The sequence below is a fragment of the Colletotrichum navitas genome (genome assembly GCF_030913465.1).
Source record: "Colletotrichum navitas strain CBS 125086 chromosome Unknown LY79scaffold_4, whole genome shotgun sequence".
NCBI lineage: Eukaryota > Fungi > Ascomycota > Sordariomycetes > Glomerellales > Glomerellaceae > Colletotrichum > Colletotrichum navitas.
This window is the reverse complement of record NW_026850550.1, coordinates 599,120-620,689: the sequence shown is the minus strand read 5'-3', so window position 1 is coordinate 620,689 and position 21,570 is coordinate 599,120. Positions and strand designations below refer to the sequence as shown.

At 54.2% G+C, this 21,570-nt stretch overlaps 8 protein-coding genes across 8 annotated transcripts; 2 read left to right on the top strand and 6 right to left on the bottom strand.

The window, feature by feature from the left end:
* Positions 1-637: 637 nt before the first annotated feature.
* Positions 638-2,358, bottom strand: LY79DRAFT_586707 (kinase-like domain-containing protein; the record flags this gene model as incomplete). The annotated part of the gene is made up of 4 exons (XM_060560683.1): positions 638-665; positions 718-1,092; positions 1,159-1,412; positions 1,486-2,358. The coding sequence occupies 4 exons, from the start codon at positions 2,356-2,358 to the stop codon at positions 638-640; spliced, it is 1,530 nt and encodes a 509-aa protein (XP_060419387.1).
* Positions 2,359-7,001: 4,643 nt separating this feature from the next.
* Positions 7,002-8,689, bottom strand: LY79DRAFT_537935 (legume-like lectin family protein). The gene is made up of 4 exons (XM_060556703.1): positions 8,182-8,689; positions 8,071-8,094; positions 7,935-8,005; positions 7,002-7,844 (listed from the first exon to the last, which is right to left on the bottom strand). Exons 1-4 carry the CDS (start codon positions 8,269-8,271, stop codon positions 7,073-7,075), a joined length of 957 nt encoding a protein of 318 aa, XP_060419386.1. The 5' UTR covers positions 8,272-8,689; the 3' UTR covers positions 7,002-7,072.
* Positions 8,690-8,957: 268 nt separating this feature from the next.
* On the top strand, positions 8,958-9,287 carry LY79DRAFT_505746 (Tim10/DDP family zinc finger protein; the record flags this gene model as incomplete). The annotated part of the gene is made up of 2 exons (XM_060553653.1): positions 8,958-9,041; positions 9,108-9,287. The coding sequence occupies 2 exons, from the start codon at positions 8,958-8,960 to the stop codon at positions 9,285-9,287; spliced, it is 264 nt and encodes an 87-aa protein (XP_060419385.1).
* Positions 9,288-9,604: 317 nt separating this feature from the next.
* On the bottom strand, positions 9,605-10,816 carry LY79DRAFT_575864 (coiled-coil domain-containing protein 55; the record flags this gene model as incomplete). Its single annotated transcript, XM_060559749.1, has 1 exon — positions 9,605-10,816. One exon carries the CDS (start codon positions 10,814-10,816, stop codon positions 9,605-9,607), a length of 1,212 nt encoding a protein of 403 aa, XP_060419384.1.
* A 242-nt stretch (positions 10,817-11,058) lies between these two features.
* Positions 11,059-13,743, bottom strand: LY79DRAFT_655847 (LMBR1 domain-containing protein). Its single transcript, XM_060562675.1, has 2 exons — positions 13,176-13,743; positions 11,059-13,119 (listed from the first exon to the last, which is right to left on the bottom strand). Exons 1-2 carry the CDS (start codon positions 13,484-13,486, stop codon positions 11,325-11,327), a joined length of 2,106 nt encoding a protein of 701 aa, XP_060419383.1. The 5' UTR covers positions 13,487-13,743; the 3' UTR covers positions 11,059-11,324.
* A 2,645-nt stretch (positions 13,744-16,388) lies between these two features.
* LY79DRAFT_505897 (CAF1 family ribonuclease) lies at positions 16,389-17,963 on the bottom strand (the record flags this gene model as incomplete). Its single annotated transcript, XM_060553670.1, has 2 exons — positions 16,389-17,441; positions 17,502-17,963. The coding sequence occupies 2 exons, from the start codon at positions 17,961-17,963 to the stop codon at positions 16,389-16,391; spliced, it is 1,515 nt and encodes a 504-aa protein (XP_060419382.1).
* A 628-nt stretch (positions 17,964-18,591) lies between these two features.
* Positions 18,592-18,926, top strand: LY79DRAFT_665849 (NADH-ubiquinone oxidoreductase B12 subunit family protein; the record flags this gene model as incomplete). The annotated part of the gene is made up of 2 exons (XM_060563129.1): positions 18,592-18,692; positions 18,758-18,926. 2 exons carry the CDS (start codon positions 18,592-18,594, stop codon positions 18,924-18,926), a joined length of 270 nt encoding a protein of 89 aa, XP_060419381.1.
* A 1,243-nt stretch (positions 18,927-20,169) lies between these two features.
* On the bottom strand, positions 20,170-21,204 carry LY79DRAFT_665848 (uncharacterized protein; the record flags this gene model as incomplete). Its single annotated transcript, XM_060563128.1, has 1 exon — positions 20,170-21,204. The coding sequence occupies one exon, from the start codon at positions 21,202-21,204 to the stop codon at positions 20,170-20,172; it is 1,035 nt and encodes a 344-aa protein (XP_060419380.1).
* Between the last annotated feature and the right edge of the window lie 366 nt (positions 21,205-21,570).

Here is a 21,570-nt window from a genome sequence, read left to right as displayed (position 1 = left end):
GCCTTCTGGAGCTTGTTCGAACTCTAAGCTCACCCACGTGGGGGCAGCGTAATGGTCAACACCAATAGCTGAAGGGACCGGCCGATTGAATTCATCTCGGGTAGGAGAAGTGAGAGCATCTCAAGGCAACCAATAAAGGAATGAAATATAAATCAAAATGAATTACTCGCACTTCGTGCATTCCAGATATGCTGTAAAATATCAGATGAGGCCCGTCATTTCCCGTTGTATCGCCATGGCCATCATCCGCCAAGTCCCACGCCTGACAGACCCATGGAACCAATGTCGACCCCTTCAAGCCGCGATTCTCACCCTCCTGCTTGCTTGCCCGGCAGTAACTTGGTAATATAATTGTTGTTAGGTATTGATGTAACCAAGGAATACGGTAAGAAGTCTGCTCTCATTGCACCTTTCCATCTTTCCAGGACTGTTCGAGCCATCGCCCAACGACCCCCGTCGTTGCCTTCCATACCGTTTTTCCAAACCGTCGGCCGGACGCCCAAAACAGTGCAGACGCCAATATCAACACCTCCGGGGTCGGCCAAGCGCATTATACTATTCAAACACTGCTCGCAGACCGGAGCATGCAAATACACACTCCCTGTGTCGCAACTCAACATGTCTTTCGAGAGAAAAATTAGAAGTCGTTGAATAGATGGCCGTATCTGAAGCGTCACGTTAGCTGCACTCAGGATCGCCCATTCAAGGGACACCCACTCGTCATGTCCGGCTGAGCCGTATCGTTCGGGATCTTCTGGGTATCTATCGAACTGGCTCGCGTCACCCGCGCCGGCCTTGACCGGGGGCGTGTAGGGTGCATCGATGTCCTTGCGGGCCAGTCTGTCCCACGTAACCTCCGCGAACCACGGGTGGTTCTTGACATCGTTTGGACCGGCGTACAGGTTACCCAGCCGCTTGGTGAGATCCGCCGTGATCAGCTTCTCCAGTAGATCCTGCGCATCCGGGTTGATGTAGGCAGGGTATTTCACCTTGCCCTTGAGGATGTTTTCGTAGATCTTCATCGGCGACCCGCTGTCCCAAAACGGCGTGTACCCGCACAGCATCTCGTATATCAAGATCCCAAGAGACCACCTGCGACAGGGGGTCAACATTTGCTGGTATATCATCACATCATGCCCCGGCCGAAGGAAACCCTACCAGTCTACGGATTTGTTGTAACCCTTGTTCGAAACGACCTCAGGCGCCAGGTAGTCGGGGGTGCCGCAAAGCGTCCACGTCTTGTCCGGCACGCGCTTGGCGAAACCAAAATCTGTTATCTTAAGGTGCCCATGCCGGTCGAGCAGCAGGTTCTCGGGTTTGAGATCTCTGTAGATGATGTTTCTCGAATGCATGTATTCGAGCGCTAACGTGACTTCGGCGGCATAAAACTTCGCAACAGGGTTGGGGAAGCGCTACAAGTAGGGAAAGCCGGGTCAGCTCGGACGGCGACGGGGGAGGGCGAGAGACACATAAAACTGCACGTACCCCAGATTTCCTCAGCAACGAAAACAGCTCACCGCCTTCGACAAAGTCCATCACCATATACAGATTCTTGGAATCTTGGAACGTGCCCCATAACGTGATCAGGAACGGGTGTTTGACCTCGCCCAGCATCTTCCTCTCGTCATTGGTGTGCTCAACCTGCTTCATCTTGACGACCTGCGCCTTCTTCAGTACCTTGACGGCATAGAAGCGCTGGTTGTGCTTCGACTGCACCAGATGCACTCTTCCAAAACTACCAGTTCCTAGCGTCCGCAGGATATCAAAGTCGGTCAACGTGTATTTCCCCTTGGTCTGACGGACCTGCTGGTCCGCTGCTTGTTGCTGCATGCCGAACTGCTTCTGCAGCTGTTGCTGTTGCTGTTGTTGTTGTTGTTGTTGCTGCAGCGGCGGGTGTAGCATTGATTGGGCTTGCTGTTGTTGGAGTCGCGCGGAATCGGTTCCAGAGCTCGGGTTTGGCTGGGAGGGTTGGGACGGCTGCGCTAGGTAGTTGTGGCCGTTGTTCGAAGCGTCTTGTTGCGTGGAGTTGATTAGGTTGTTGATACTTGGGATATGATGTTGCGATCCAGCTTGCTGATTGTAGTACGGTTGGTGAGCTGCTGGCTGATTGGGCGGGTGGACAGTGACAGGATACATCTGCTGCTGCTGCTTCGCCGCCTCGGACGAGGCCGAGTCGTCGCTTTGCTTCAGCCCGTGTTGAGGGCTAGAGGACAGTGAGGAGATGGTGGTCGAGATGGAGCTGTCGAAGGGCTTCGAGGAGGTAGGCGTTACCGGGCTGGTGGGTTGACTGGAGCCGCCTTGAGGGTCTTGATTGCCCTCCCTCGTCCTTTTTTTCTTGAGAAAGCCGAGGGTAGGCATATGAAAGTCGGAAGAGAGAAGAAGGGCAGCGTGCCCCTTGAGAAAATGACGGATGCGTATATGCGTAGGTTGGGGCCCACGACGTTTGCAGTTGGGTTACGGGGGGTAGGAACGGTCGCAAAGTGATTCGTCGGTTCAAGGAACAGCCCGGTTGGGCCAAGAGTTCTTTCGGGGGTGAGGTGATTAGCGAATTGAGCAAAAAGAGGAGCGCGGGGAAAGCAGAGTTGTGCTTCTCCTCTGGCTGCCGCAAATCCAGTGGGAAAGCCGCGCCTATTGCCGTCAGGAACAATAGTGCCAATTTGACGTAGCCTCTAGGGGAGAAAAGGAAGGGAGGGGAGAAAGGCCGTCAAAGGGTGACGGGAAGCTCTTGCAATTGGGGGGAAAAGACGTAAAAGTGTCGAGGGGTACTATCAAGATGCAAGCAACCGGCCAGTCGGCAACAGGGTAAGGTCAGGTAGGTGGTGATGGGATCCTCGCAGACGGCAGAATGGGAGGAACGGGAGCGTCTATTTGCTTGACGCTGGCTAGGCCAAAAAAAAGCGAGGGCAGCCAGGCGCAACAAACAAAGCAGAAGGGACGAGAAGAAGAATATGGCCGAGAGCAGAACTGGGGGGTGTGGGAGCGGGCGGGCGCCGGATGGAATGGAGGGTGAAAGGGAAGAACTTACAACCGGTTCGAAAGCTGGCACCTTTTCCTTTCGGGGGTCCCCTTCTCCTTGAAGGAAGTCACAGAAGGTCTCGTAAGGACGGACAAGGTAGGATGTTGAGTCGTTCGTTGCCTTTCCTCCTTCCTGTCTCCCAGTCGGAAGTGACAGTGGCAGTGGCAGTCGGTTCGATCGACAGCGGCGACTGCGTCTGTGTCAGCGTCTGAGGGGCTCGGGGAAGTGCCAGCTGGGTAAGGGATATGGGATATGTTACTCTGTATGGGTGATGTGCGAGGGGGCACGGAGGTGACTGAGTCGTTGCACACCCTATAAATGGGGACAGGATGGGGACGGGGAAGATTAAACGGTAACCTCGCGGGCTTGTAGCGATCAATTGGGCTTTGTAGATGACACCTAGAAGCTTGGTATGGGTTTGTCAGTAAGCTAGAGATGTCCGAGATGGGGCGGTTGAAAGAAGGTTGGAAGGACAGAACCTGGGGAGAAGGGTGGAAACGCTAGACGAGAGAGAGAGAGAAAGACCGGAAAAAAAGAGCGATGGCGTGGCCGATGGAAGCTGAGGTCGATGATGATGTAGTATGCAGCGAAGGGTTGATTGGAGGGAGGTAGGTAGGTAGTTAGGCAAATAGAGAGCTACCTTGCCTCAATTGCTGTCTGCGTCTGCGTCTGCGGCTTGCGTCTCTGAGTCTCTGCGTACGGATACGGCACCGGAGGAGGGGTGGGAGGGGAACGACGGTGGGGGAGCTTCTGGCCGTGCGCAAAGTGGGTGGAGGCGGAAGTGGTTCAGTCTGGTTTGACGCCCGCGTTTAGACGGGAACGGCATGGGCAGGGAAGGAAGGCGACGACGCAGTCGACTGCAACATCCGTACGGTACCGTCCAATGGGAGGGGAGACCAGACGCCTGCTGAGGGCGAAAGCCAAGAAGGAGATCCAGTCCCTAGCAATACTACGTTTCGAGAGGGCTGGACACGGAGACAGAGAGCGTGCGTCGAACACGTTGATGATGATGATGTGGTAATTACCGTTCTCGCTCGGTCGACCGCGCCAAAACAAGCAACCCGACGGCACATGCCAGATCAGTCAATGGCTCGAGGTACGCAGTAAGGTCTGACAGTGACTTGGTCACTAGGGCATCCTCAGATGCGATTAGGTACTTGAAGCATGCCCACCCGTACAGGTAGACATGGTTGCTCTGAAGCTACCAACAAATTGCTGCCCCTGCATCCTGCTGCTGCTTCCACCGCGATCGACCACCAAAGCATCTTGGTAGGTATACGGACTAGGTACTAACAAAAGAGGCCTAGCGGCGGTGGGGTAGGGGCAAAGCCAAAGTAACACGACCTGGATCTTTCGATGGGGCCACTAGATGGCTGACTGATTGACAGTACTGTGTAGCACGCAGAGACGGGGGACAGGGACTTGCTCTCGGCATCGAACCCGAGCCTGAATTGGGCAAAACCAGTCGCGCCAGGCAAAACCACCACTTTTAGTGTAGAGTCCTCCTCATTCTTCCATCTGCCGCATCGCGACCAAGTTCACAAAGCGGTGATGTAAAGGCGCGGGGTCCATGATGCTCACTGCCCTGGAGCTAAGTACCTACTAGGTGGCCTGCCCAACTACCTACGACCATGTATGAGGTACCTTGGCGTGGTAGCCAGAAGCCCAGAATCCACCCCACTGGCGCAAGGCCCGCCTCCAGCGCTCAACGCTGGAACGACGTAGGGAAAGGAAAGGAAAGATGGGAATAAGAAAAGAGATCGCAGGACTGCCCAGTGACAGGACAGACTATCTGCTTGCTGCAGCTAGTGCTGAGCTGGCCGATCCCTCGTTCCATACGGATTCAAAAACCGGGTACAGGTAGAATGCCAGAGCAATTTGGTCGGCGGCCAGTGGGTTAAGCCTATTTCAGAAGATATTATGTCAGCGCCAGCAAAAACAATATTCCGACTTAACTGACCAATGACAAGGCCAGGATTCAGAAAGTTACACAAAGTTAAAAACTCCTCAGATTTAAGTAATTTAAAGTTAAAATAAAATAGAGGCAACAGCTGTAATTAATTTAAAAATTTACTATATTATATAACCTATTTAATTAAAGAGTAATACCTTTATTATAATAGTAAATTTATATATGCTACTAGTACTCTTTAAAGGTTAGATATAAGGGCTTAATCTTAGGCAACGTAGGCGTTTATTAGCGATAGTGGATTTACGGCAAAAAGGGCGGTGGTTGTAGTGGCGGTGGAAGTGGCGGTGGTGGCAGTGCCTTCTAAATAGGGTTAGTCTCTGGCCGCCGACCAAATTGCTCTGGCATTCTACCTGTACCCCAAAAACCAGTGATGTGCATTTCCCATTGTAACCTCACCTGAAATAGTGGGAAAGGTATGAGAGAGACGCAGGGTACCTTTCATCTCATCCTTTACTTTACGTCGTACACTACCGGCATACCTGGATAGGTACTTTGTACTCCGTACCTCGAAGCAAGAAAAAGAAGAAGAAAAATACGTACCCTAGACAGCTTCTCTGCCTCACTCGAGCACGACCACCAGCGCTATGTCCAGACTGTAACAAGACTTGTTGAATATTCACAAGATCAATCCTTCCGCCCCCTCCCATTGAGCTCACTCTGAGGTGTACCATGTCAGATCCCTCGCCCTCGCCCTCGCGTTCCCGACCGTCTCTCTCCCTCCCCAAAGACGGGTGATGCCGCACTCGTCAGCCATCGTCCCTTTCCAAAACAGAAACCATAGCACCTCTGCGGGTCCAAACCCGCGCTGCCGCTACCGTCATCCTCCTTCATTCCCCCATCCCCCTACCGTACCCAAATCTCAACCCGCCTCCTGGGTGTAGTTTTGCCAATGACTATGCGTGCGGCCCTTCCTCGCAGAGTCTCGCCAAGCGCTCACTTACGTTCGCTCCGCATGTTGTTGTTTTTGTTATCATCGCATCTCTGCAGGCAAGCTCGACGGTTCGTGAAATGAGCCAAGCGGCCAAGAAAGACCGCTCCCGCCTACTTCTCCCTCCACAGCCACATAGAGGCGGTCGAGACCGCGAAGCTAGGACGACATGCGAGCTGGGATTCCATCTGAGCTTTCACGGGCCCCATTCACCTAGTAGTACCACCCACCCGCCCCGGAACCTCGGGCCAACGTGCATTCCACGTCCGTCCAATGACGAACTACCCCCTCCCCCCGATTCCAGGCGCGCCGGGAACGGCAGAGCAAACCGCCCCCGGCGGCACTTCTCTCTCCAGCCTCCCACATCCTCCCAGCTCCTTGCCCTCTGAGCAGTCCGTTCCGTTCAGCGGCGGACGCAACCGGTGACACATACGAAATCGGGGCCCGCCCTACGCAGCGTTCGTCGGTAGTCTCGAGGTCTTGCGAATCTGCGAATCTTTGAGCGTACCCCGCCGCCCGCTGGTGCTTGGGGCCAACACCTTGATATCAAACTATCAAAGACAACCAAATAAGCACATTCCCCTCTCGGCCATTCCGTCCGCTCAGTCCAGATGGTAAGATCAGCCATTGCGCCGAGGGCCCTCCGGACTCGATATCCACCTACCTTAACTAGCCTTTCACTTGGCGGTCTCTCCAGCGGGGTTCCCCCCAATGTCCTCTGGTCTCCTAACCCGTGCCGGTGTGTCAGTGAGACTGGAAGCCATTCCTCTTGAGCTTGCGTCTAGCATTCCCGTCGGACCAGCTTCTGGATCTGCCCAGTCTCGTCATCATATATTGCGGACATGGGATGTTCCACATGCGCGCTCCGTTCACCGGCTAACCGTCGTATATTACACTTGAATTCATCTCACACCGAGTTATTCGTTAGACAAAAACGTAAGAAACATGAGTGAGAGCAAACGGGTAACCATAGAAACTCGATTTCCCGACCCCTTGGCCTACCCATGCAAAAAGATGTGAGTTGGTGTTGTTTTGGTATGTACGGTCAGTCATTTTCTCAATCCACCCAACTGTTGAAACCCCCCCCCCCCCCCCCTTTTTTTCGATCTCCTTGCAAATAAACCCCGCTTCGCCAGTCGTTTTCAATCTTCGCACCTTAGAAACGATGTCTCTTGTCGTTCTTCGCCCTCCAGGCAGTGTAGCCGACGTAACCGCCGCCGAGGACGCCAAAGAAGAGGAAGATCTTGAAAAAGGTCCACGTCCAGCTGCTGCCACCGCTCTCCTTCTTGATCGAGGATCCCTTCTTGCCGCTACCGGGGGTCGTCTTGCTGTTGCTCTTGCCGGCCTGCGACGTGTAGAGGTTCTTGGCCTGCACCGAGATAATGTCGTGGTTGTCGCTCAGCTCGCCCGTCTCGGCGCTGAAGCCGAGGTAGGTGATCTGGGGGATCGCGGGGGGCTCGTTGGTCTCGAAGCACAGGGTCCACTCGCCCTCACTCTTGTACTGCAGCTCCAGTTTGAGGAGTTTGTCCTGGAAGTACGTGACCTTGGCCTTGGTCGGCACGCTGGCGTGACGGATGCCGCGCGCGGAGCAACCAGCGAGCTCCGTGTTCTTGCCGTCGTTGTCCTTGTCGTAAGAGGTCTTGCCGTCGCCGTACATGGCCATGACGTAGGGGAAGACGGTGCCGGGGCGGTTGTTCTTGTACGTGTCGAAGAAGATACCGAGGCCTTCAAAGTTGTCCGGGCTGCCGAATACGGTGCCGGACTGGCCGCGGTTCTTGGTTACCCACATGGCGAAGCCATCGCCGTAGAGCTGATTCTTGCCATGGATCTTGAACTCGACCTCGACCTCCCAGTTGGTTGCCGTCAGGGGTACTCTCGAGAAGAGCCAACCGGTTTGCGACGGGCGGTCCGATGTCAACCGAATGTAACTAAATTGTTCGCCATCACTTTAGCCTTTCCTCTCTTTTCTTTTCTAGGACTATGTCTTTAAACCACTGCAAACGGTGACGGTGACGTACGAGTCCGTTCGGATGATGGTATCTCCTCCAAAGTCGTACCACCGACTTGCCATGTCGGAATCGAGGTAGGGCTATCGTGCATAGTCTCAGTAAAGCGCGTTCAGGGGTGTGGCACATGCAAGCGGGTGTCGCGAACCTGGGTCAGGGAATGCGTTCGGAGCTATACAAAATAAAGACACATAGAGTCAGCTTCATCGTGTCATACGAGTGCGCAACGTGAATTTGGAGCGGATAGAATGGGACGAACCGCAATGCTCTTGACTTCATCATCCGCCTTCGCGGTGCCCAGGGCCATTGCGGCCAGCCACAGGGCCGAGAGGGACTGCTTGAACCACATGGCTGTTGCTGCTAGCTCGAATTGAAAAGGAGTAAACTCAAAGGGAAGATGAGGAAAAGAGTGCGCGCTTCACAACAAGGGGGAGGTCAGGGAGGAGAGCGAAGAGGGAAAAGGGCGCCGGTTGAGGAGAGTGGTAGAGCCGCAGGGTCCAGCGACGAAAAGACGTCGTTCGGCGAAAGTCGAAGGTGGTGGTGGGTTTTGCTCGTGTGTCTCCTTCCCAGCCGTTAGCTGTCCTCTTTTTGGCTGATGGGTCCTGATTCCTGGGGTCAGCACGTTTTGGAGCTTCCACCCCTGTTCTGCGCTAAAGAGTACCCAGGCCAGGTACCATGCCACCACAGCGCTCTTGACACTGCTGATGGACTGGTCTGGTCACTGTAGACGCTCGGTTCTTCCCTCCTCCCTCCCTGCGTCATTCTAGTCTCTACACTACCTGGGGGACCGAGCTGTGGGAAGTTGTTGCTGCCTCAGGACAGGGAAAACCAGCCACAACAGCCTTACAGCACAAGCCACCTCATCTTTTCAGCATCCCGTTCAATGCGCAGGTATTAACCGGGGACTCGAAGAATTCCGGTGCAAACAATCGCTGGTCAAGAACGTCACTTGCATATTATTCAAACCCAATACAGCTTCTCGAGACCGCAACAAAGACTCCCCCAAGTTCCGGTTCACAAACCAAATTAGCCGTCATGGACTCCGATTCTGTCAAGAGGTCCGTTATGCAGCAGGTCCTCCAGGAGGCAAACATGGCCAACGCTCGTGTTCTCATCGAGGTATGTCGATAGCTCCAGGTCAAGGCGCAACCGAGGTCGGACGCTTATGCAGTCAACCGCAAACAGAAACTCCAGGAGCATTGCTTCGAGAAGTGTGTTCCCAAGCCCGGCAGCTCTCTATCCAGCGGCGAGACCACTTGCATGACCTCGTGCATGGAAAAGTACATGTCGGCATGGAACCAGGTCAACCACGCATACATCAACAGGATAAAACAGGAGTCTATGAAGGGCAACAACTCGCTGTAATCGATTGTACATGAATGGAGGAGCTACTATAGAGAAATAAGGGGGATGTTTATCATGTACTACTACTGTACAACAAGACCACAGAGGGGGGCTATAAGAAGCCCATTGGAAGCATCGAATTGGGGAATGAGTAAAGAAAGCCCTCGTGCTGAATTTCTGCATCGCAGAATCGGCATCAGGACCATGTACACAGGGAAACTAGCCCGAGCATCCAGAGACAAAAGGGCACAGGTCTCGTCATGAAGCTGCTCGGCCCGCCTAAAAGGCATTATAGAAAGAGATGCATTCTCGGTTCTCGGGGTATCTTGTGAACTCTTCTACTCGGCCAGCCCCTTCTTCTTGGCTTCCTCCGCTTCGCGCTTTCGAGCAAGGTACCGCTCCTTCGCGCTGGAGATTTCCCCCTCCGTCTTCCTCGTCTTCGTAACCCGTTCCACCTTCTCGCGCTCTGCCTCCTCTTCCTCACGTGAGCGCTTGAGCGCCGCCTCCAACTGCGCCTCGAGCATCCGCGTCTGCCGCTCCCGCATAGCGCCCTTGCCGCCAGAGCCAACAAATCCGGTGCCGGAACTGCCCTGCGGTCTGCTATCTTTCGGTCGCGCCGCCTCTTGTCTGACCTGGGCCTCCTTCTTAGCGCCAACGTTGAGACCGCCTCGGAGGAGTTGACGTTTGTCAACCACCTGTCCCTCCTCGTTGACAGCAACAGAACCGCCCTTTTCGTTGATCTCTCTTGCGATTTCGGCTTCGGACTTCTCTTTGCCCACGTCGGCCTCTTCCGGCGCAGGTGTCGGGCCAGCTTTGGTCTTGTCCTCGGCCGCCTTCAGGACCTCAGCATGCCTCTCCTCGCCCTTGTTGAGGAGGTTCTTGTAAAAAGCGCTCATGCCGCCCGTCTTGTTCTTCTTCGCTTCCTCCTCCTCCCTCCTCCTCTCCTCCTCCTCGATTCGTCGGTTCTCCTCCTGCTGTTTCTTGTACGCCTCTGTGACGAACTTCTCCTTGTCCGCGTACTCCTCACCCTCAGCCTCCCGCTCCCTCGCAATCTTTTTCTCCTCGGCAATCAGCGCATCGCGTTTCCGCACAGAAGCAGCCTCGAGCAGGCTCTTCATGTATTTGGGCTTCCGCTCGGCGTCCTCCTTTGTCTCCTTCTTCTGGGGCTTGAAAGACTCGTACACGCCGTCGTAGTCGTAGACGCTCGGATCCAGCTCCTCTGCCTCCTCGGCATGTTTTCTCGATGCGAGCGAGCTCGAGAGGTCGCCAAACATGACGCTTTCCTGCTTCTTGGTTTTGCTCGTCGGTGGATGTGTCGGCAATTTGGTCTTGTTGTTCTTTGGTTTTCTGCTTCCGCTCTCCTGTCTGCTGAACGAGGAATCGAGATCGAAGCCGCTTAGCTCGTCCAGTGTCTCGACCTTGGTCCCCGATTTGGGCACATCGTCGTCCGAGTCGTCGCCACCAAACGCCTTCCGTTTCGCCGGCGCAGGCTTTGATGCGCCTGGCTTTTTGCCAAGGCTAAGGCCGAATGACAATCCTGGTTTGCTCATATTCTGTGTTGGTTAAAGGGGTGTTGGGTGGGAACTCAAACCAAACCAAGATGCCTCTGGGTAATAGTCTTGATTAGTGCACGGTCCATTTGGCAGTCCCACTAATGCGCCCGGGCCCGGAGCCGGCTTGCAGGCGGGGAGAGAGGGTGGGGCCGGATCCGTCGAAGCGGTTTGCAATTAAGCACTACTGGAATATCAATATACAGAGCAATACACCATAGTGATACCGTGCATTCTCCTTATTGCTTTGTAACTCATGTTGAAAATTCTATAAAAGGTATCTATCTTATACACACGCGGCTTGTCGCGGGTGTCATTAAACAACTATATAAATATTTGCGCGAGACTGATCATCTCCCCGTCTCATTGCCCGGGCGCTGGAACTCAAGCCAAAACTCCTAACAATGCGCACTCCCCAGCTCTTGGTAGAGACACCAAATCCGTGGAAGTGATGGTATTTAAAAAATAACAAAAGAGAAGTTGGTCTCAGCCAATTTCTTGGCCAAGATCATAGCCGAACGCGGCCCTCGCCACCGAACCAGCGTCGAATGTCAGACTCAACGCCGCCATCGCCGCCCCTGGCTGTATTACCACGGCTGCTGCTACCTGGCTCATCGTCATCGCCGCCGAGCCACTTGGGCTTCTTGATGTCTTGAAACCATTGCGGAGCTTCAAACGTGTCCATCGTGTTCTTCATGCGATGGCCAAGCGATTCGAAAAAGTTATGGTCCTCCTCTGGCTCATCGTCACGGTACGGTCTGTTCCTTGCCGGTTGGCCAAGTTGACGATTGTGAACGGCCCGAACAGGAGATCTTGCCGGGGATGCCGCGGTGCCGATTCGTCCGCCAGGAATGGTCAGAACGGGCGCAGACCTTCCAGTTGATTCGAGCCTGGCGAAAGTCTCTTCGCGGCGTCGTAGGGCAGAGTTGCCGCCCAACTCGCGCTCGATAAGGTCTCGACCCTCGCGCCAAGAGCCCGTTCCAAAGACCCTGCCGTCGCCGTTGTCGTCATCGTCAATGAATTCGCCGCCGAAGCCGAAGAGACGCTTGATCCTCCCGTACAAGCCAAAGAGGGTGGCTGCGACAGGGAGGAGCACAAAGATGGGGAAGAGATAGTCCGCCCAACGGCCCAGAGCGGTGAAATCGATGAGCTGTCCGAGGAAGAGATAGAAACGCGTCTTCTTATAGATGTCCCTGGACAAGAAGGTCATAAAGTTGTAGGATAGAGGAACGCTAAGCTTGGCAACTTGGCCGGAGTACCAGAATGCCGATTCGTAGGCCGTGTTGCGTCTAACGAGTGCACGTCCTCGCCAAGTCTTCACTTCTGTCATGGTGATGAAGGTTGCTGCACACATGTACAGAAGCCAAAGAACCGAGATAAGTTGTCCAGCAAACCCGACCTGTCCTTTTTCTCCGACCCAGTGGTGAACTACCGTCAAGCGAATGACGGACAGTTGGGGGAAGGCTGCCTTGATCACTTCAGACCAAATGATAAGGGCCGACGCCACCGCGAGAAATGATCCGAGGGCAATGCACGCATATGGCTCAAAATGATAGTAGTACAGATATCGTGTGTAGGGTGTGTGAACAGTGAATCGATCCCAGAAGCCGGCGTGGGGGGAGGGTGAGCTAAATTCGAGCTTCTTCGAGGCGGCCGAGTCCAGGATAGCCTGCGTTTCCGATGCCTCCTTCAACAGATCATTCCAGTCGTTTACGTAACGGGACCGAGCATGCCGGGCGCGCATCAACCTTCTTGACAGATCGGCCATGAACTTCTCCGTGATAACGGTCGGCAGGGCGCGGCTGTCGGCAGATCCAACAGCCGTCCGGGACTGCGACTCGGGCATGTTGGCGGATTCGACGAGCTCGTCAATCCACTCGCTGAACTTGACGGCGCTACCTGTCTTCCGGCGGCCCAACTCCGACACCTGCAACTCGATATCCTCCAGGTTCAGCAATGAGTCCTCCATTTTTTCGTAAAGTTTCGGCGCACGGATCTGTAGTCTGCGTAACCTCCCGCTGATGGACGAATACCGGAAAAGCCGACGAGGCACCGCAACCAGTCCGTGTCCCATAAGATAGATGGCAAAGACCAGGCCATAAAAATATGCGAGTGCCATGAAAGATGTCTTGAGTGTTGTGGGACTTGGGTTATATCTGATGAAGAGATACGCAAGTCCGACGGCAGCAGTTCCTAGTACCATCGCATGGTATTGAGCGTTTTGACGAAGCGAGTATTTCAGACAGTCGTTGGGTTCGCGGTAGCCAGAGTCGGAGTATTCGCCGAGGATAGGAAGAATAAACCTGCGGGAACCGTCGTCAGCGCGGGTAGAGATCAGCACCAACAGCGAAATACGTACCATGTCAGGGCAAATGTCAGCCAGTACGTTATCCTCCACGATACTAATAGCAGCCGCTGTGGAAGCCAGATGCCGCGCGTGGCCTCATCGTCGGTCCTAGCACTAGAAGCCAAGTCGATGGGCACAAGCAGCACCATACATGCGGGCAGCCATAATGCGAAGAATATGGGCACCAGGTAAAAAGCCGGCGTTGTTCGCAGGGGCAGGAAGTGGCGCAGGATGAGTAGGACGATGACGGATATGAGGAGCAGCGCAAGAAGCGCAAAGATTTCCGAGGGCACTGGCGACGAGGCGCTCACGACGTGGAACATTGTGTCGTAGTCGGGGCAGCGTCCATGGGGTGCTGCGCTGCGACTGGTTTGGGTTCGGTGTTGTCGTCGGTGGTATACGTAAAGAATACGGTCTATGGTCTACGGTGGGCTGCTGGTTGAATGAGCAGCAGATTTCGAGGTGCGGCGGACGTTTGGGGGGGTAGTGGTGAATCTGTATACTTCCGAAAGTCTCCCAAAGAAGCACCCTGGGAATGTATTGTTTTGGCATAGGACCAGGCCATGTGCACGGACCCGGGATGCCTGTAAAGTCCGCAAACACGAGGGTTACGTCACCTGCACGGCACTCACAGAGGTCTCCTTGCACCATTCGCGCCGGTTTAATTGATGACTTTACCAGACCCCAATCTTCGTTGCCGGCGGGTCCTTCACCCCCCGGAGGTCGTCGACATCAAGCTCCGTCCCCTGTTTCTGATAAAGATAGAAGTGGCGATCTCTTTGTGGGTTACTTCTAGTATGCACTAGGCACCTTGGTTCCACATGGTTCGCCCTGCTGTCTCAACTAGGACCGGTGACTAATACTATCCTTTATAGTTTACACGGTGTTCTCATGGCTCCTGAGTATGGTTTAAAGAATGCCGCAGTTCAACTGTCGATAGGTCAACTTGTTTAGTAGCCATGTGAAATAAGGTAATACGAGGCTCCTACGACAGCAACAGCCGTGTTGGGGTAGGACCTCGCACAGGGACACAATAATAGCCATACACAATCATAGAAAGGGACCTTAGTTCCAACGTCATTCAGAAAGGACGACGTTTGTCATCAAGGAATGATAGAGGTAATTCAGGGTGTAGTTTGGTCATGAAACAAAATTAAGATCATATCGGCTCTACTTGGTGGCCCTGGTTTCTTGAGGGATTTATGGAAGAAAGCAAAGCCATTGGGCTCAATAGGTTGCTGTGACCCGATCGCTAAAAAAAGTATTTGGACATCCGTTGTACAAGGAACCCTGTGCGATCGATCAAACGAACTAATATTAGCCTAGCAGATGGATGGCGTTCTGATGGCACATTTGTACACAACTCTTGGACACCGAGGAGGTATCGATTGGCTGAGCTGTTCCGTTTCTTTTAACGTATCTTGTTTCCCACAAGAATTGCCTGAGATGATCACCCGTGTATGCGCCCACTTGTATTCACTGGAAGTATCGCATGGGAAGAGTCTCTCATCTATAGAATGCGTCGGAGCAGGTAGACTCGCTTGCCGGATAGCTTCAGTCCAATGGACTACCACCGGTGCTGAAGCAGGCGTATACAGCCACATCGATTTGGACCCTGTCCTTTCTCAGAACTCCGATGGTAAGATTCAGCAGTAGTAGGATGCCAAGTATAGCGGTTTACCAGTTCATCTCGGGACGGATAGTCGTAGTATACGGGTCGAAGAACGGCACCGGATCCATAGCCCCTTATTTTCGAGTGGTATGAGCAGTCCGCCAACTCGTATAGTTTGGTTGCCAAAGCTCAAAATTCAAGCAATCCAATTCATCATCAACACAAGAAGGGCTGAACCCTCAATTTCAAGAACGTCGCAAGATACCGGCATTAATTACCCTGAACAGCTTCTATGCCTGCGGCACGCCATGAGAAGAGTAACAGAGGCAGGCATTTCGATAACACAAGACAAATGTTGACTCTGCGAGGTCTCCAAGTACTGCCGAGCACGAAGAACGCGTTAGCAAGCACCAGTCTCTGCTACCACAGGCATCTACTGCATCGTCTCGGAATCGCTCACTCACAATGCCGTGCAGATGTTGAGGAGAGACGGCCAAGACAACTTGTCATCAGGTGAGCATATCCTCACAAGACGGCAAGCAGCCACGAAGGCCCGTCAAGCCATTTCTCTCAAGACAGACGCCAGGAGCAAACATACACCACACCGGGCAAGCGAAGCCGTCAGGTAATCAGAACACCCTAATAGATCTGCAACTGTCGACCAATCGAGATGTTGTCAGGTTGTGGAAGTTCGCCAGCCCGGACTTAAGCAGCCCGACACAAGCTCAAGACGAAGCCCTCCAAATGACATTACAATCACTCGCACGCAATCTCCTCCCTCCTCCCCTCAACGTTTGTTACCCAAGAAAGCGAGTCAAGAAAGAGCAAACAACTAAACTCGCGTTTGGATTCCAGTCGTTCTGACGTCCAAGAGCCCCCACCCCCGGTTCCTGATCCCAGGTATTCACAGTAAAGTACATGATTGAAGAGGAGAAGGAAAAAAAAAGAAAAAGTTTCATACGCTCGTCCCCTTCTTCTGTATTTACCCCTTCACGGCCTACAAGTATTCATTCCATTGGCACCTCCATGTTCCCCTCACCTCCCCTTCGTAACTCTTCCCGAATGACCTCCCCTACCCAAACATGGTGTTCGCAGGTGGCATACATATAAGTCGTTGTCTTTCATCCCGAGAGTCCCCCCTGTTCTCCTAACCCTCCCAGAAACGAAAAGAGAAAAAAAAAGACCCCGACCGTCATCCAGATGTAAAGAGAAAACATACCGCCATAGTCACCGCCGCAGATTCTTTTTGCGCCATACGTGATGCTGGAACCAAGGACTTTGCCGAATCCCAACTCCATACGTCACCGCACAAAAAAAAGTACAGAGAGGAAAGCAAATTGCCAATTTTTTTCTTCTTTTCGTGTGGACAAAAACGAACCTGGTCTACTCCCAGCGAGGTTAAGTTTTCTCCTTCCGAAAAGGCAAAGGGGAGATCAGGTTCCCCCCACGGAATGTATAGACGAAGTATGCAAAACCGAAGCCCAGTGCAGCATTGAACCCCCTTAGAGAGCAAGTCGCCATGGCCAGCACCCCCCAAAAAAGTCTAACGCACACTGATGGCTTCTTCGTCCCCTCGAGCAACCCCGGTTCGGCAAGGGCGCGCACGTGGAAGCTTATCTGGAGCCTCCAAAGGCAAAGCTGCCGAACACTCCGCCTCCCCCGCCCGGCGTCATTGGCCCCATAGAGATGCCGTTGGTGTTGTGCGACTGAGCGGCGGGTGTGCTCACGAGGCCAACGCTGGCGGTATTAGGTGTGCTCGGCGCTCCGTTTTGCTGGCCGTTGGGACCCTGGCCTTGCGTCGAATCCTGGTTGCCGCCATTGTTGCCGAACGGCAGTCTGTCCAAGATCAACAGCTCGGGGATTCCCAAGCCCCAGACCTTGCCGACGTGCTCTTCTGGGATTTCTCCGTTGAAGATCTTGTCCCGCATCTGGAAGAAAACCTTGCCCGTCAGGAGGGAATCGGAGCCGGCCTGGTGCGCATTCCCCACTCGCTTAATCTTTAGAGAATCGGCGATGTTCTCAAGGCCAGACTTGTGTTCAAACTTTTGGAGGATGTCGGCGCTGCTGGGGTCGCTGGGGGTTAGGAGCCCGGAGTTGTGGAGACGGATGGCATGCTTCATGAGGTGCTTAACATCATAAGCTGACGGGAAGTACAGTTTCATGACTTGATCGAAGTCCGCCTCGTCGTTGGGGAGGTCGTTGCAGGTGAGGAGTTTAGTAAGGTAGCCAAAGTCGTAGCCTCCATGGAACGAGATCCATTTCACGTTGTCGAAGCATACGAGGCCGGATGGGATAAGGAGGGAGGCGAATTCGTGGGGGTCGATACCGTCCCTCTCGAGAGAGGCAAAGTCGATTCCGGCACTGGATAATGACTCAATCGATTTTTCGTTGTACATGTCATCCTTGACAGAGAACTTGAAGTTGAACTGCCATGCGTAAGGGAACGGGCCTTGTGACGCCGCTCTTCGTTGAGCCGCGCTAAGTTCGATGTCCTGCTGAGAGTTCGGTCGCGCGGGCGGGGTCTCGCCGTCTTCGTTGAACAGCGTCAGTCCGATCTGGATGACTTTGAGCATGTCGACATTGGTGCGCAGGCATTGGTAGTGGTAATCGCTCTTTCCCCTAAAAGAGCCCATTGGCCGGGACACCACGCCTGGGAATTCCGTATCCTGTAGTTCAGCTTGTCAGCTTCGGGTTCATCGACCTGGGTGCTCTGCGGGTCCGCTGACCATAGCGATGTAAGGGTACTTGTCGACAAGCTCCCTCAGCACCGCCATTTCCTCGTGGAGGTTGTGCTTCCACACTTCCCTTATCCTCCCCTTGTTCTGCGTCGTCCGCGCCGGCGCAGCGCCGTGATCGAGCGCGAAATTGTGTTGCGGCTGGCCGTGCTGTTGCTGTTGCTGCTGCTGGAGGCTTGCCGCGTGCGCAAAACCCATCCGCGCAGCATGGCTCCCCAGCCCGGTGTCGGCGCCGATAGGGAAGCCGCCATTCAGGCCGGGGGTGCCGCTGAGGACGTTTCCGTTCGTGGAGAAGGGACTGATCTGGGCGGCATTCGCATTGAGGTAGGAAGGGTTGGCACCTAAGGGCGGTCCATGGCTAGGACCATGGCCTTGAGCGTGGGAGGAGAACTGCTGGTGGTAGGGCGAAATAGTGTTTGGCCCGCCAGGGAACCTAGGCAGCTGTGGCGGCATAACAGATTATGCCTCTCGTGAGGGTTGTACAAAAGAGTCGTGATTCACCGTGTTGTCGAGCGAAGGTGCGTCGGGGATTGAGGGGCTGTGGACGATCCACGGCCTTGCATTTGCGTCTGGAGATGCGAGTAATGGGGACTAGCAGCAAAAGAGCTCCTTTGTTCTTAGCCGTCGGTCGTCGAGAATTGGTTCGGCTCGTGTAGAATCGTCGAAATTTCCTTCGGATTATCAAGGTATTCGCTTCGATTGATGTCGTTCGTCCGGGGGTCGTGGGAAGCAGAAGCGCTTTCAAAAACGTCTGGTGATCTCGGATTTGGACAGAATGTGTGAATGAGGCCTGAAGGCTTGCTCTGGCCGACCAGTCTCATGGACGTCGAGAGGTGGTCTGTGCGGGGATTTGAGCCAAAGAGGTACGTACCGCGGTACTTGCCGACGACAACATCTCAAAGATCTCGAATCAGCTTCCCCCCAACTCGACTGACCACCACCGAAGCGTCCATTGTTGTACGGCAAGACGATATCAACACAGCAATCATGCAGCAAACGAGGTATTCGCACTCCGAGGGGCCCAATTGATGTTGGGGGAACGTGACTGGACCACTGACGCTTCTCCGACACCAGGTTAGCAATGGCGTCCGTCCGCGGACAGAAGCCCAACATTACCGGCTTCGACATGAGAGCCTTCAAGGAGGCCGCCGGCCAGCCCAGATACGACCCCTGGGAGAGGGCGTCAGTACACCTTGAGAAACCCTTTTAGCGACGCTGCGGCATCCGCTGACGATTGAGAATCACAGAGAGGCCTGGAGATACAAGGGCCCCTTCACGAGATTCAACCGTTTCAAGGGATCCTTCCCCGGCCTCGGCATCGCTACCGTCGCCTTCGCCGGCTACTGCGCCTACGAGTACTTCTTCCTGGCCGACGACCACCACCACGGCGACAGTCACGGCAAGGACCATCACTAGAGGGCTGCAGACGGAGAGAGGGTTAGGACGGAGGAATGGGGAGGAAGGAGGAGGAACGACTGCTCCGATGTACATTTGCCTCTCGAGCCGGCAGACCGGCTCGCTGGAAGGGTCTAGATAAGGACGAATTGTGTTCCTGCGATCAAGATGCAGCGTAGCCATGCGACACATCTAGGGATATGTGTGTTATGGTCGTCGAGGACCATCAGCCAGACTTCCGTCTTTGATCTTCAACAGCCTAATGAACCGGGCAAAGAGAAAATCCTGCTGGCTTCTTGTGTTCAGGCGGCAGAAACTGATAGACGGACCAATCTCGCAAGTTACCGTAGACAGCTTTCTGATCCAATTAGAGGTTCCCGTACGTTCAAGGCACCAATACTTGAGGTTCGCAACCGTGAAGGGTCGCCATCGCCGACGCAACTGCAAGGTCGAATCGAGGTAACGCAAATTGGAAGATGGGATGGCCCCTGCCAGACGTTTCTCTGAACTTAGGCGCCTGCGCCATCAGGATGGCTATGCAGCAACCCGGGCAGCCCGCGGTGGCGCCTCCTCTCCTTTTGGAACGAGCCTGTGTGCCTGAAAGAGCCATGGCTCTTTCGCTCTTCCGCTCTTCTACTCTGGCACTGTCTGACTACAAAAGAAAAAGACCTAAAGGAAAGAAAAAAGAAAGAAAAAAGCAAGTCCCGAGCACAAGTCGTGACGTAGATTTACCTCATCCGCAACGCCACAAATCTCATAATCAGAGAGCCCAGCTTCCTGTGCAACCAGGCTCACGTGCTCTATCTTGGGTTGCTTACACAGCATTCTAAACCAAGCTCTTCCTCTCTCGGACCTTGACGACATGTCTAGAGCCTCAAGTCAACATACATGACTCTTGCTTGGCGAACATTCAGCCAGCATAGGCCGACACCCGATCACATCACAAATCTTGCCTTGTAAAAAAAGAATAGGATTCGTCAGCTCATCGCACACGTTCAATAATGTTGTTCATTCTCTAGGTCTCAACTCATCTGAGGAGGTATACGCGGTGTTTCGACAAAACATTAACAATGCCAGCTTATTGGTATCGCGATTTATGTGTTCAACATGCGAAGGAAACACCGTCCAGACAACTCCGTTTAAAAACAACCGAGTAAACGCCGCCATGCCGCAGAGATCAAACTTCTGCTGTATCTCGCGGGTATACCACCAAAAAAAAGCAAAAAAACAAGATTTGAAAAATTTGAAGAAAAGCAAAAACCGATCAATAAAGCCCAAGGCCGTTGACCGCGTCCAGCGCATTATCCACACACGTCTCTAGCTCCTCCACACGATGCTTCAGCCCACGGTTCTCGTCTCTCAGCAGACTGACGGTATCCCACGCAGCCCGCTGGTCCTGCCCGCGGCAATTCGCGCACGACGTGGGACCGCCCTCCTGATTTGCGGTATCCCCAGCGACGCCTCTCATGAGCTTCTGGAAGACGCTGACCTGCTGAGGTGAGGGCTTCTGGACGGACGACCGTGACGGCCTCGGCGGGCCGAGCGAGTTGGCCTTTGGCGTTTGCGGCGTCGGTGACATGTCCGCGATGCTCCCCTCGAACACGCTGGGAGCAGCAGTGGTGGGGCTCCGCGACCTCGAGAAGACGCTGGCGTCCTCGACGCTCTCATCGTCCGTATCAAAGCCCGCGCTCTTCCTCCACTTCCGCCTGGCCATGTCTTCTTCAACGCCGAGATCTTCCGATGTCGTGGACCCCTCCGAGAGGGGTCGGTTTCGTTCGCGCGTTATCCGCTCTTCGTGCCGTGCCTTCTTTTCGGCGTTTAGTTCCGCCATGAGCTGTTGCATCAACTGCTCCTGCTCGGCGACCTTGGAGGCCATGTTTTCCAGCTGGACCCTGAGATGCTGAATTCGCGTATCCGCTTCGTCATGCTCCTCGGCCTGGGCGTCTTTCTCTGTGCGTAGCTCCTGGAGGGCTGCATCCTGTCTTTGGTAGGCGCTTTGAAATCTCGTCAGCAGGCCGATGGCGGTGGCCTCGAGGTTCTTGAAGGCTGCCGGCGAAAAGGCATCCCGGCTGGTCGGGGATGAGGGAGGAAACAGGGCATTCTGAATGTCGAGTGAAAGTAGCTCCTCGTCCTGCGTGGGGTCGACCTGGGGTTGAGTGTTTTTGGAGAACGGCGAACTGAAGAAGGCGAACCGTGACGTGCTTGGCGAAGTGTCCTTGGGTGCCCGACTGCTCAAGACACCCCCTCTTCTGGCGTCTGACGATCTACCGCCACTCTTGCCATCACCTGTGAGAGGCATGTTGACCGATAAGGGACGGCCACTCCCTCGCTCGAGGGATGGCGAAACAGTGACTTGTGGAATGGAACTGTTGCTGTTGTTGTCGAAGGAGGATGAAGGAAAGTTTGGGACCGATTGCTGTCTTTGATGATGAACTGCGCGTGGATGGGGAAAGCTTCGATAGGAGTCAGAAGACGAACTGATATGAGCTGAGCCGGGATGGACAGGCGGCTTGATGTTTAAGGTAGCACCAGGAGGAGCGCACGGAGAGGGAAGATCGTCTTCTGCACCAACGCTCAAGGGTCCGTATGCATGGTATTGGGGCGTCTGAGTCCCGTACATTCCAAGACGCTGCGTGGGTGGGTGTGGGACGGACATTGGGGAGCC

Excerpts from the sequence above, each read along its gene's own strand:
- LY79DRAFT_537935 (XM_060556703.1), bottom strand. The coding sequence starts at position 8,271 with ATGTGGTTCAAGCAGTCCCTCTCGGCCCTGTGGCTGGCCGCAATGGCC. Across the intron at positions 8,095-8,181 it reads ATGAAGTCAAGAGCATTGCG|CTCCGAACGCATTCCCTGAC; the intron begins GTTCGTCCCATT and ends TATTTTGTATAG. Across the intron at positions 8,006-8,070 it reads GAACGCATTCCCTGACCCAG|CCCTACCTCGATTCCGACAT; the intron begins GTTCGCGACACC and ends TATGCACGATAG.
- LY79DRAFT_655847 (XM_060562675.1), bottom strand. The coding sequence starts at position 13,486 with ATGTTCCACGTCGTGAGCGCCTCGTCGCCAGTGCCCTCGGAAATCTTT. Across the intron at positions 13,120-13,175 it reads CTGACATTTGCCCTGACATG|GTTTATTCTTCCTATCCTCG; the intron begins GTACGTATTTCG and ends CGGTTCCCGCAG.